Here is a 15129-nt window from a genome sequence, read left to right on the forward strand (position 1 = left end):
GTATCTGTTGGTGTAGGTAGGCTCTCTGTATATAGTGTAAGTGTAAGTATCTGTCGGTGTAGGTAGGCTCTCTGTATACAGTAGAAGTGTAGGTATCTGTCGGTGTAGGTAGGCTCTCTGTATACAGTAGAAATGTAGGTATCTGTTGGTGTGGGTAGGCTCTCTGTATATAGTGGAAGTGTAGGTATCTGTTGGTGTAGGTAGGCTCTCTGTATATAGTGTAAGTGTAAGTATCTGTTGGTGTAGGTAGGCTCTCTGTATATAGTGTAAGTGTAAGTATCTGTCGGTGTCGGTAGGCTCTCTGTATACAGTAGAAGTGTAGGTATCTGTCGGTGTAGGTAGGCTCTCTGTATACAGTAGAAGTGTAGGTATCTGTCGGTGTAGGTAGGCTCTCTGTATACAGTAGAAATGTAGGTATCTGTTGGTGTGGGTAGGCTCTCTGTATATAGTGGAAGTGTAGGTATCTGTTGGTGTGGGTAACTGTATACAGAGAGCCACAGATACCTACACTTCCTACCCACACCGACTGTATACAGAGAGCCTACCCACACCGACAGATACTACACTTCCGGCTCTCTGTATACAGTTGTAGTAATATATATTTCTGATGACTATGTCAAGAAATGGTAGGTTGTTTTATTTCTCTATTTATATTGTGAACTGGATTCTTTTGTCTATAGAATTAAGATGTTCTAGGAAGGCTGGTAATTGTTCATGACAATGAGCATCCAGGAGTCTTTCTCAGTATGTTTAATGGATTAGTCTGGTTCTTATTGGCTCTTTTTAACAATTACTGACTTAAGTTTTTATAAGCATGTATTTTCTTTTGCTTGCTACATCTGCCACCAAAGGTGGACAGAGGTTATGTTTTCAACCCTGTGTGTGTTGTTTGTTAACAAGATTTCTTGAAAACAGCTGAATGTATTTAGATTATACCCCAACGTAGAAGTGATTAATGTTTGAAGGGTCAAATCCAAAAAATCCCTCTGTTAACATTGCTGACCAATATTTCATACTATTTTTGCTCTATAACTCTGTCAAAAATCATTGGATTTTGATGATACTTTGTGGACATATTTGGAAATTATTTCTCATTGTTTTGCCAAAAATAGTCTCTTTTATAACAATGGACATACGGACAGCTTTTCATATTTTTTGAGGGCCGAATGTGATCAGCACTGTATGACAGAGGTATGTGCTCAACTGAGTAGCCCTCTAGTTGCTTAATGATGCAATATAAAACACTATATATATCAAGTTTCTGTATGCATTCTTAGTTGTAGCTATTGAAATTAAAGTGTTGATATGAGCTTCCATTTCTCCAGATTAGGTTAATAAAGTGAAGGTTAGGGTTCATTTCTTAACTTGCAACAGAAAAAGAATAGACGAGTTTTTGTTAGAGAAACTTATATTGGGCAAATTATAGTTGAAAAACATTTTGAATCTTAAGTTGTTTTATTTTAATTAAAAGGGATTGTGTATCACTAACTTCATCATTATTCACCATAAGTCTAAGCCTTGTGTTATTAAATTTTAATTACTTGCTAAAGCTTCACTATTTTTATTACAAGATGCATAAAGATATTAAAGAAATCCTGGGATATAAAACATTTTTCCTAAAAAATAACAATTTCATCTTGTAGATCATACGCACAAAAAGTTAGACTAATATATAAATTCCACTCATATTTGCTGGGCCATTTCAGAAACATTTGGCACAAACTAGGGAATTGTGAAAGTAAAACCAAAATATTTATTGCTACAGCTAATTTTATTGTGCAACAGTTACTGTTCTAACTTCTATACCAGAACTTAACCTGAAAATATGCAGATTTGTTTACAGCTTGAGACTGCTACTCACTTTAGTGGGAACATCACATTTAGTCTGTTAGTAGTTAATAGTGGATTTGTTACTTTGAGATTGAACATAATAACACTTTGTGCCTAATGAAAACAACTTTGGCATTGCTACACAAACTGTAATTTCATTTCACCATATTTTGTGATTATCAACCGTGTAGAAAGCTTAAAAAATTAACAAGCTATTTTTGAACATAAATAAGAAGTCCAAAACCAACAGTGAACAGGAACATGGGAATTGCATAATTGAATTTACCTTCAGTAGTTCATAAAGGTATTTTAAGCAGTAGTCACCCAACTAAGCTTGTCAGTCAAGCAGTAGCTGTTCACAAAGGCTATGACTATATATAACCACTTGTAATCTAAAGCCAGGATTTGATGAGAGCATGTTGTCATTTAGGATATTCATTTTATTTTTAGTGACCAACTTTTGATTATTAAGTTTAGAATTATGTTTTTCTGCTTTACAAGGGCCTGAAGGAAGTAACATTTCTCATGTATATTTGTTCATTACAATGATTTCACACTTTTTACACAAAATTGATTGTTATATCTTAATCAAGAAATCCTTAAACAGGTTATATTTCAATAGATTCAATGAACTGTCTTTTCTAAATGCAGTATTGGAAGTAACCATGGAAACAGTATATATATATAATGTGTGTAAAATGCAGCTATTATGCGATTACTTCTCTACTGTATGAAAATGAACTGCATCAGAATACAGACACTTCCACATCTTTATAATGCCTATAAAAGAACAGGAAGTCATACTATTCCCAGCAATAATGGAGTGAATGAATCATTCTTCTCAAAAGACAAATGCCACATGAAAAGTGGGTAGAAACCAAAGTTTAGGCTGTTGATTGGTACTCCACACCACAGATCAATGTAAAATTTCATGTTTCAGAAGGGGTTGTTTGAAAACTTTGAAGAAGGTTTATGAAAATAGTACTGTTGATAATAGAAATTGTCAATGTATAAAGCCCAAACTTCTTAAAAGTGATATTAAGTAACTTGCTTTTTTATGTGACATGTGAAAATACAAAAGAGATTTTGCTAATGATTTTGTTGTAAGTATTTAAAACAGTAAGATACATATTAACAGTGCACCAACTTAATGTGGTTTACACCAAAACAGTTGTTGCTTGAGCAGTTAGTGATATAAATAGCATCTTGACCTCTACCACATCTCTGTTGTATCCTGTCGGTTTTGTATATGTGGGCTGGGATTTTTTTCCAATAGGGGTCTGTGAATTGTTGGTGATAAATTCGAATAATAAAAAGCCAACATGCAATCCAGTTATTTGAAAATAATATGTTCAAAACAAGTCAAATGTATGTACAAAAATTCTTTACACTATAGGATATCAAAGTTTTATCTAAAGTTTTATTTTTCTCTACTTTTATCACAATAGTATTAGTGAATAATTCACTTACATTACCCCGTGGATTACCACAGCTATATCCTGAGCCTTAAATAATTGTCTCCTTTTCATCAAAGTCCACACACAATTGCTTTAGAACACCTTTTTACAAGACAAATTATTCTCCTTACCTCTGTTAAACTCTCTTCAGATATCACCTGTTAAGGTTACACTAATAAGGTTACATGCAGTCTAACTTCACTCTCACTGACTTTTATTTACTTACTTCACTTATCTTGTTGCTTACCACAGTTGTATCCAGAGCTTTAAATAATTCTCTTTTTTTTTGTCAAAAAGATTGGTTCAGTTACCTTAGAACTTAGAGGTTTTGAGAAAGATGACATCAACAATACTACAGTTGAACTATACACACAATGTACGACTCTTATAGAGTTATGTAACAAAATTTGTTATAATCATCACCTTTGAAATAATTAACACTATTGTTATAAAACTAATTAATCATTAAATATTATATCACTAAATGAACGAAATAATAACTCTTAAACTAAACATTCTTGTATATCCAACATAACCCAGTCAGCCTTGATGAGCCCTGGTATTGAGTGATACTTTGTCAATTCTGGATATAGCAGATAATAATGTGGTTGGCATATTACATATTCTTTACTTTTACTGCAGTGTATGTGTAGCAGCTCAAAAACCATTGCTTAGAAAAGAGAAACAAATTAAAAGGCTGCAATAAGAATCAAACTACAAATAATGAGATGAGCAAAGTTCATTGAGAGTACTCTTTATAGATAAATACAAATTGTTTGGCAGCATAGAGAAAAATGATATTATGGCCAATGTACAACATCTACAGGTAAGCATACTGGAGGATCAGTACCAAGAGGGGACTGCTTCTCAGCCAGTATTATTAGATATCTATATAAAATCGATGTTTCCCTGCCCTTTGACATGTACAAACAGATTCTTACCAATCAAATCAATCCTTATGGAACAAAATCATGTTGGATAGGAAAAGCATAATCTGTGCATTTCCATCATTATTATAAAATGCACAATAAACGAGTCTTGTAATTTTTGAAGTGTCTTACATTATTATATTTGGTTATAGAAAGATAAAAGTAAAATGGAACCCTTTGTACCATTGTGATCCCATGATTGGTTAGTTTTAAGTGTTACTGTTGTACCATTTTGTTTTGTTTTTTCATTTTAACTTTTTGTAGTTTTAGTAGTATTTTAGGTATTGTAAGTTGTATCTTCAAGACTGATTTCTGTATTATTGCTTTGTATTTATATTCCTTCTAAATAGTGATATCCATATTGTGTTTATAGTAATACATTAAACTTCAGAATTAGCTTTACACTTGGTGGAACATATTTCTACAGGGTTGAGTACTTTATATTAAAATGATTTTAAATACATACAGCAAGTCAAATGACAACTACAGCCAATATAAAGTCATGATGGAATGATATGTTTCAGAACATTTTGACATTGTTTGTAGTTTTACAGGTATTGTATTGCCATGGGAAATTTATCGTTTTTTTTAAATACATATATATAACAGCCCTTTCTATCACAAAATATTCATAAACTCTGAAAATATGGTGGCCTCGTTTTTGTGGCCATTACAGCATCAACTTGCATCTCATTTTCAAAACACCCAGTTATCAGATAAGAGTATGACTGGACATGAAGACATGAATCTAATGATATAGTAAGGCTTCAAAATCATTTTGACATCACTTACACAATACTTTGTATAACTGTGTGAACTTTAATAACATTACAGTATAATGAGAATGTTATGACTTTATTTCATTTTATTTAATGACAAGTTGATGGTAAATTTCAGAAAATATTTTACAATACAAACTACCTTCTGGATTTATCATTTTCCATATTACTACAAAACTGAAAAAAAAAATGCTTATTTGTTAATAGAAAGTTTAAGTTCATTAATTTATAAGTTTTGATATAATCAAAATAATTCAGTACATTTTAGAAAAAATGATGTAACATCTTATAATGTGCAGTTAGTGTTCTGTAATTTAGTACAGTGTTATTATTATTATTAAAGCAGTGGGAATGTCTTGCCATTTTAGGTTGTAGTTCATCTCAGTTCCAGTGTCCAAGTGGAAAGTGTATAGAACTTCATTCTAAATGTGATGGAAGGATTGACTGTGACGATGGTTCAGATGAAGTAAACTGTGGTGAGTATTTACATGGCCTAGCTATCTAATGAATGAATCTTTGCTGTACAAATCTTACCAAGTTTAGCTACCAGTTTCATTACTTTAAGTCAGTGTTTCCTAAATGCTGGTACTGGTCCTTGAATTAATTTCTACCAGTCTGCAACATGACTTGGCTGTTGAAAGCACTGACAGTTATTTGTTTTTTTTTCAATATTTGATGACTAAAAGTCACCTAATTCCTTTTCTCCAAATTTGTTTTGAAATTTTACTGGTCCATTATTGCCAAAAGTCTGGGAACCACTGCTTTGAGTTTCATGCTCAATCTTTTTTGGCCACCTTTTTTTTCACACTTAAGGTGCCTTTCATTAAATATGTTATACATTGATATATTTTATATATTGTTCTCATTGAAGTATATATTGTGATTTTGCACCTTGTTTACCGATATGTCTATACCATTTGTAACCTTTAATACTACAATTTGTACTGAATGTTTGTTTGGCATATATTTATTTTAGTGAGTGTGTGTCTGTATATATTATTGTATCGTGATATTTGAATCAACTTGTATTCCACACAGTTCACTAAATTGTAGTTTGTTACATTATAATTCAATATATATTGTTCACAGATACCTGCTTACATGGTCAGTATACTTGTGCCAGTGGTCAATGCATTGACAGAAGTAAACGCTGTGATGGTAAATTTGACTGCTCAGACTATTCAGATGAGTCTGGATGTGGTATGTGAATTTGTTTTTGTTGAAATCATGAGCATATTTACAAGACGAAACCTTTAAATTCACAAATTAGAACTGTTAAGAAACTAAAGTTTTACAATACAACAGTTTTCATTAGTGTATTCATAAATGATTTAATGGATTTTACAATAACTAATCTTCAGTTACTTATTTAAAAAGAAAATAATTTTGATTATATTGTGTTCCCTAAATGTATGAAGCTGCTGTTTTTATTTTTTTAATAGAACCTGTGGGTGATGTCAACATTCGTGTTTACCCTGAGAGACAGACCATTCGTCAGGGTGAGATTTTTCATTATTCTTCATACTCTTACTTCTTCACATTGTTTTTTTTTATTGGTTTGAGTTCTCTTCAAAAATTTCTAATACTAATCAAATCCAAGCAATTTAAAACTTTTTAACATTATTTAAAAAAATTCTCATATACAAATTATTTTCATATTTTTTCTTATTACAACATGATAAAAATAGGGAAATCAAAGAATGCACACTAGACTTTTTCTTTTATTAGGGTTAACAGATTGTATTTTTTCATAATTTATCCAAAACAAATATTGATAGAATTTATATCAAAACTCAAAATCTGAACATTTCAGGTACTTTCGTTCTATAGATGATTGGAGATAGACAATTTTTTAAAACTCATTATTGTTGTGTTGAATTTTCATTTTGTAATGTTGATTCAGTAGAGTTGACTAAAATGTTGTTATTTTTTTTTCATGTTAGAAACAGTTGGAACATTTGATTTGTTAAAAAAATATAAAAACAAAAAACAATAATGATTACCAAATTTCCTGCACTCGTAGCAGTGTTAACTTTTCTCAGTTTTCTCTCTGCCAGTTTTCAAGTTTCTTTACACCCAACTTGTTTCAGTTCTAAAACAATATGATGACAATATCATCAGTTTTATTACTGAAGGGACTACGGAGATGTCATTGAATAAAAGTCAGAAGAAATTTGAGTTTTTTGTAGAATCTAAATTAATGAGCTATTATTTAAGACTTAAGTATATTTTCCTCAAGCTAATTTATTTCACTTTTATATTTAAGTTAACTATAAATTATCATTATCAGTAATTATCTGTGGGTTGTGTCTTATGTATTCCAACATTATATTTGAAAGTGACATATGCATCAGGGAAAGTTCATTATGTTGTATTACAGCCGCAGAGCAATCTTGATTCAAAACCTGTTTCTTATTCTATTATGTTCTTCTTTACTATCTCTGAAAACACTTAGTGTGTCCAGCACAATACCTGTAAAAATGGAGGGTTGTAATAAACATGTTAGCATATTTGGGTGAAACAGGATTAACAACTTTTGCTTTGATAAGTTCATTATTTGGTTATGAAAAGTTTACTTTGAGTTCATGAAATTGTAAAATTGGAAGCATTATATAGGATTTATTTTTTGCAAAATTTCCAGAACAAAAGTTATTGATGTCACTTAAAACAAGTGATTATCCCCATTTCTATAAATTTTGCCAAAATACCTATTCAAGCCCATAGGTCAAGAAATGAAATTTCTGATCAATCCATACATAGTTATTTTACAGAATTGTCCATAGTATGAACACAGTAAAGTTAAAACTTATTTTCAAATTAAATCATTTATGGTAGGCTGATCAACAATGTTATTTTCTATTACTTTTGTTTTGCATTTATTTAAACATAAAACACGATGTTCAGTGACAACAAGGAGCATATTTGTCCATCTAGGCTGTCCCATTCTCTAAACTAAATTAAAATTCCTAAGTAAAATATATAAAAAAAAAACAAACACCAAATCCAGCCCTTATCATTCATATAGATCAACTTTTCTCTTAAACTCGCTTAAATTAACTGCATTCACAACATCTAAAGCAACCTGTTCCAGAGGCCAACCACCCTGTTAGAAAAATAAAGCTGTCTTAGCTGAAGATGATTCCTACTCTGCCAAAATGTATGCGTGTCCCCTAGTCCTACTATTCTCACTGTTAAGTATGAAAAAACAAAGATGATGCATCAACATTATCAATTCCGTTAACATACTCTTGGGTTTTACCTTTGCCTTAGGTTTCTTACCAGTTGTCTTTGTCTTCTTCTCAGCTTCTTTCTTGGGCTTACTTGGGGCTTTAGCTTTCTTTACAGCCATTCCTCCCTTCTTCTTAGGCTTTTTCAGTATTTCCTCTTTGCTCTTGTGAGCACTCAGCTTGAAGGAACTCGTAGCTTCAATTAGGTCCCCTCTAACCCTTATTTCAAGAGCAAACAATTCCAAAGATCTTAACCTCTACTTGTATGACAACTCCTCAATCCTAGGCATCGTTCTTGTAGCCTTCCTCTGAACTCTTTCCAACAGTTCAGTGTCCTTCCTAAGGTAAGGAGCCCAAAACTGAACACAATATTCCCAATGTGGCCTAACCAGTTACCTTATACAATAAAATTATAAACTAATTTTGTCTTGCATTCATTATTTCTGTATATACAACCTAAAATCATATTTGCTTTACCACCAGCAACAGCACACTGCTTGGATGGCTTAAGAGGCTGATCGACTATTATACCAAGATCCCTTTCTTTCATAACACTGTTAAGAATATTCCCATCCAAATTATACTTATAATTTAAAATTATGATAACCGACATGCATTATCTTCCATTTATTGTATTTAAAAATCATCTTTCATTTATTTGCCCAACTCACTAAATGATCTAAATCCTTTTGTAAATCAACAGCATCCTCTTCACAACTAGCAATACCCAATACCTTAATATCATCTGCAAATTTAAGTAATTTATTGACCATTCTTTCATCTGTCATTGATGTAAATCAAAAAGAGCAAAGGTCCTATGACTGAGCCCCCTGAGGTACCCCACTTGTGACATTAATCCAATTTGAATTCTTCTGTCCAGCCACTCTTCTAACAAATTAGCTAATTTATCCCCCACATCTATAGAAATACTTTTTTTTTACAAGTCTTTTATGTGGCACCTTTTCAAATGCTTTCTGAAAATCCAGATACACCAAATCTACACCCTTACCCTCATCTACATAAGCAGTAACCTTTTCAAAGAATGTCAAAAGATTCATAAGGCAAGATTTTCCCTTGGTGAAACCATGTTAACTAACCAATAAAATTCTGAACTTTGTTAAATGACTTTGCAAAATATTATTGTATTGCAAGTAACAACATTTACAGTAAGGAAGAATATTTTTAAGATGGGTACAATGTTTCAGTCACTGTTGCAATCGTTTTAAATCATTGTGTACTTGAAAATTATTGCACCAGTGATTGAAACATTGTACATGTTTTAAAAATATTCTTCTTACTGTAACAGCTGTATCTTGTAATAAAATAATTGTTGTTCTCTGCTGTATATCAACTAATTCTTAACGTTTTTGCTTACTATTTAATTTATCTTGCACTTAGATAAAAAAAACTTGATTTTATCATTCATTGAAAAATTCGTTAATTTCTCTTCCTCTTGATTATAAGTTCAGGCCTAAAAAAATCTGGTTCCATGGACTTTTTTGACAATATCCCATAAAGTATTGAGCGAAATTTTAATGTTTCTCTGTTTTTGATAAGCAAATACATTTTTTTTTTACATGTAAGCACTTAGAATGTTATGAATTTTATACTGAAATGACAATTAGGAGTTCATCTTTATAAAAGTATACAATATGATACAATCTGAAGAAATGTGAAATATTTAAGCTAGTTGTTGAGGCAGCAAAAATGTGATTACAAAGAACCGAAATGTAATGAGTAAATATTGGTATTTTGCTTTTCCATAAACATAACAAAGCCTGATCATTCTTTACTAATGATGAAGAAAGTTTTGAATTCAATGAAATCTTCTAAAATTGATCATCTCTTCAGAAAAACAAAGTTTATTCTGTGAAAATAATTTATATTATTAGGTCGAGAGGTGGTGTTTAGGTGTCGAGATGAAGGATCTCGTCGTGGTCCAGTGGAGTGGAAACGTGCCGAACAGAAGCGGCTACCTCCAGGAAGTACTGACAAAAGAGGACGTTTGACTATGCCAAATATCCAACCAGAGCATAGTGGTTCATACATTTGCTCAGCTGTTGGTATTTCATCAGGAACACCTGGAGCCCAAAAAGTTGTTGTTCTTTCTGTGCAACCACGTAAATATCGCACATGTCGTTCAATAGAAAACTGTTTTATTAGAAACAAATATTTTTAGCATGTTCATGAAAACATGATTTTTCTTTTGTTTAATAACTTTAAAAATTTATTTAGTATTTTATGATTAACTTTATATACAATGATGTTTTTTCAATTACTTCTGTGCTCTAGAACAAATTTTTTGCAATACACTAAGGTAATAATTTTTCGTGATTGTGATTTTGAATTTTTTAGTTTTCTGTTAATCCTTTTAAGTTTTTTTCCTATTGTAGATAGTTTGGTAATAAATAATTTTTTTCTTATTAATTTCATTGAAAGATAAGAGATTTTAAGAGATATTACATAATAGTAATGTAATTTTCACATTTTAGTTTAATATTAGATATGCATATGCTCCTCGTGTGATATCGGATATTGCTACTAATAACATTGTATGTTATGCAACAAAGAATTATTGTCCATCTTTCATAATGAATTAATGATTGTATTTGCATTTCTAAACAAACATTTGTAACTTCAGCAATAAGGTTCTGTTATGTTGGTTTGTATTAATCTACTTAGAATTTCTCTCAAGTAAGTTGTTATTACATTTCTAATAAGTAAAGAAATATATATGTGTTTGAAGTCAGTTGACTTGGATTATAATGATAATTGTCTTTTTTTCTAACCTAAAAGTTTTGTTACTGTTGATATAAATGATGTTGTATATAGACATTACCTCCATGTTATACTTCTATGTGTCAGTTATTACTAACCATGCTCTCTTCTTAAACTTCTTAATCTCTATATATAGCTGTACCTTTTTATGGAGTGAATCTTCCTCAAATTGATCCCAGTACTTATCAAGGTACTAACTCCTCCTTGACATCTTTTTTATGGCTGTACTATGAAATACAATTAAAGAGAAGTTTGCATGATGCATGATGAAGTCTTTTGTTTGCCTTTTTATCTAACCACATTAACTTTATATTTTAACAAATTTGTTTATATTTTTATACTAATGAACATTTATAAACATAAAGTGATTTTTATACCTTCATAACCTTTGTTTGGAACATACATATCTTTCAAGATTTTAATTTTCATTATATATTAAACATATCCATTCAGTACTTCACATAAATAGCTCTGTAGTGCTTAAAGGTTTTTGTGTGATTGTTTGATGACAACAGTTTCAATACTTAATATTCAGATGAGTTTTTAACACTTTTTTTCAGTACATCAGATTTGATTTGATTTTACAAGTCATATATTTAAGTTAAATTTTCAGTTAACACCATTTCCTTAAATTACATTTTTATCACTGCATTAAATCATACATGGAGAAACTATTACACTGAAATCCATTGCTTAAAGGACAGCTGTTTTACAAAACTGGTTAATACGAAACTTTGTAAAAAAAAAAAAAAATACTTGTCTTGATGATGAGAGATGTCATGTTGGATGGACGTAATGGTTTTAAAATTTTGACTTGTTCAGTGTCAGGAACTTACTTTTTTAGTATGTAGTTTATGGGTGTGTTGGGCTAAGGATTCTTCTACAGTAGGTGTCTGTGACATTAGCATTCACTTACTTCGTTGCTGAGTTACCACAGTTGTATCCTGTACTTCCAATAATTGTCTGCTTTTGTACTTAGGTGTATTCAATTGCTTTAGAATTCAGTTGACAAGCTGAACTATTTTTCTCTCTATTTCTATCACATTAGCATTCACTTACTTTGTTGCTGAGTTACCACGGTTGTATCCTGTACTTCCAATAATTGTCTGCTTTTGTACTTCCAATAGTTATCTGCCTTTTGTCCAAGTCCACTGAGGCAGGTTCAATTACTTTAGAACACCCTTTGAGACAACTTATTCTCTTTATCTCTATCAAAATTGTTAATCTCACTCTGATATATATCAACCTTTAGGTCTTTCATTTCCATGATGGTTAACCTTAACTTTTTGTCTGAGTGAGCTTCTTTTTAGTGTGACTTTATCTTTTCTGTTTCCGTTCATCTGGTCATCGTTATTTATACGTCTATCATTTTAGGCCTTCTAGAAATCTTTATAGCCTCAACATCAATGAATTACAAACATAAAATTAATTAACTAATTAATAATACTACATACACTAAACAATCTCTTATATCTAACATTCAGCTAATAAAATATTTTTTATTTCTTAACTTTTAGTCAGTAGCAAAATATTTGAAATACTTATTAAAAGTATTACTGTCAAAATCATTTTATTTTTGATTAGTTTGAAATCAAAGAAAGTTTAATGTAGGGAAACAATTTATACCAAAAAAGTGATTTCTTATAATAAAAATAAAATGAATTTTAGTCCAAAGACTTGCACTGCTTCTGCATCCCATTTTTGTACAATCTAAGTGATATGACAAACATTAAACCCATATATAAAGTGAAGATCACATCAAACTTCAGTAATCAAGCCAAAGATCTCACCTAGAAACCAAGACTGCCTGAAGATCACACAAAGGTCATAGTTTTTATTTATTTATTGACAAATTCGATCAAGATAAAGGCATGACACTTCCTGTGTTTTGAACTCAGAATTTCTTCAACATGCATGGTCAGTCACAGAAATATCAAAGTAAGTTTACCACTTTTGTTGCCAAAGTTGAAGAATACCATTAGTCATTGTTAATATAATTAAGTCTACATTTTGTTTTTTATTTATTTAGGATACTTTGTTAAATTAATGTATCACTGAGACCCACCAGGTATTTGACAACAGAACAAATCTCAGTTAGTTTAAATATTACAATTAATGCACATGGTAAATTTCTAAGAAAAGTTTCTTAGAAAGTTAAACTTTTTAAGAATCCTTTAAACATACATCAATTCATTATATTTTAAATTTATTTTAATGTACAACTTGTATTTTAAATACTTTGGCCATACAAAATTGTGTTAATTAAGAAATGTAGGTCAAAATGCTTCATGATATATTGTTGTATATTTGCTACACGTAATTATTAATTCAGTTAAATTTACCAATTGTTGAGTGAATAATTAGGAACTGATAACATGAATATTAAAAAAATCAAAATATTTTTCTATAACATCATTTTTTTTTGTTATCATATGTTGTTTCATTTTATAGGATAACTTTTCAAAATTTATTAACTATATCTTTCTCTTCCTGCTGCACTGGGCTAACCATGATTTACAGTTGGTGAGCTTGTTTTCTTTACACTAATGCATGGAAATTATAATTTGTCTTGTAATTTATAGTGCCCTTTGTTTCTTCTATTGTACTAGGACTAATCTCAATTTTATTATAACATTTATTGATCTTTTTAAAGTTTTAATTAGTTCTAAGTTAATTTAAAGTTACAGTATCAATAACGATCTTGTTTACCATTCAAAACAAGTAAAGTAGTATTTATAATTATTTTTTATATCAAGTAGAGAATATTTGGGTGAATACATCATTATTTATGAATACTTGATTTAGAATATGAACGACAGTTCATATAAAAAAATATTCCAATTTAAGGCTATTCTAATTTTTTTAATGTATTCTTATGATTAATGAGAGATAGGGATATTGATTTGATGAGAAAGGAACGATATCATTACAAACATTTTGTATCATGTTATAAAAATGTTGGAATCTAACTAACTCCAAATAAATACAACTAAAATGAAATAAACATAGAGTACACCAGATGCAAAATTTCATACAAGTTGTAGGTTTAGTCAAGAATACTTATCATTAGATCATTGTAATGTTTAGCACTTTATTAATTTTGAAACTAACTAAAAGAAAGATTTAATTTTGAAGACTCTCCATCAACTTCTACTCAACGACCACCTGGTTTCTGTAAACGTGACCAAGCTACTTGTCAAAATGGTCAGTGCATTCGTCGGGATTTTGTATGTGATGGAGATTATGATTGTACTGATCGTTCTGATGAAGTCAGATGTGGTAAGTTAATTTTAACAATAATATGTTAAAGAATGTTTTCTAAAACTTACATTTTGTGTCTAAACACCATTACTCTGCATAAGGATAATTTTTGTTTTGTTTTTTAAAGTGTGCCCAAAGAAAATGTTAGTTGAAAAGCATGTTTTTAATGGAAGATGCATATGGGAAGATCACGGACTTGTAAATAACTAAATGTTTGAAAAAGCAATTATTAAGGAAAACAGATTTTTTAAAATAAAGAAAAAATTGGGGAATATTGAAATAAGTTTTTATACATGTCATCTGATTTTGGTAAGTTTTAAATAAATCTTCTTATATTCATATTTAGTATTTTCAAAAATATTACAAACATCGTTAATGAACTGCCCTCTTGTGAGAAACTAATAATTGAATTTGTATTTACTTTTATTATAGTTCTGTAATGTATGCTACAAATGTATATATATATATTTATAGTTAACACAAGTTACATACTTTAGTTCTCATTATTTTACTTATATTACTAGGGTATGAGTTGCAGTGTGACCCTAACCAGTTTCAGTGTGAAAATGAGCATTGCGTGCTCAAAGTGTGGCGGTGTGATGGTGAAGATGACTGTGGAGATAACAGTGATGAGAAGAATTGTGGTAAGACATTGTGTTCACATTTTTACTTGGGATGCTTTAGTTGAAGTATAGTTTGGTTGTGTGTCATGTGATAGAATAGTAATGTTATGTTGATTAACATTACATTAATTGATGAAAATGTTACTTTTTTCAATTAATTGCTATTAATTAGTAGTGGTTGTATTATAAATGTAATAATCGTATTATTATTGAAATCAACAAACACTTCTACACAGCGTGGTCAC

At 30.4% G+C, this 15129-nt stretch overlaps 1 protein-coding gene across 1 annotated transcript in view; it reads left to right on the forward strand.

The window, feature by feature from the left end:
• LOC106470322 (low-density lipoprotein receptor-related protein 1B-like) overlaps positions 1-15129 on the forward strand; it is a gene marked incomplete at its 3' end in the record, with an annotated part of 107644 nt that overhangs the window by 78655 nt on the left and 13860 nt on the right. The window contains exons 20-27 of the mRNA XM_022398945.1: positions 5364-5471; positions 6085-6195; positions 6438-6494; positions 10115-10342; positions 11137-11190; positions 13521-13523; positions 14136-14279; positions 14786-14905. Of these exons, the coding sequence (XP_022254653.1) occupies positions 5364-5471; positions 6085-6195; positions 6438-6494; positions 10115-10342; positions 11137-11190; positions 13521-13523; positions 14136-14279; positions 14786-14905 (825 nt within the window). The remainder of the gene's footprint in view (positions 1-5363; positions 5472-6084; positions 6196-6437; positions 6495-10114; positions 10343-11136; positions 11191-13520; positions 13524-14135; positions 14280-14785; positions 14906-15129) is intronic.

The sequence above is a fragment of the Limulus polyphemus genome, unplaced genomic scaffold (genome assembly GCF_000517525.1).
Source record: "Limulus polyphemus unplaced genomic scaffold, Limulus_polyphemus-2.1.2 Scaffold3943, whole genome shotgun sequence".
In the NCBI taxonomy this organism is placed as follows: domain Eukaryota; kingdom Metazoa; phylum Arthropoda; class Merostomata; order Xiphosura; family Limulidae; genus Limulus; species Limulus polyphemus.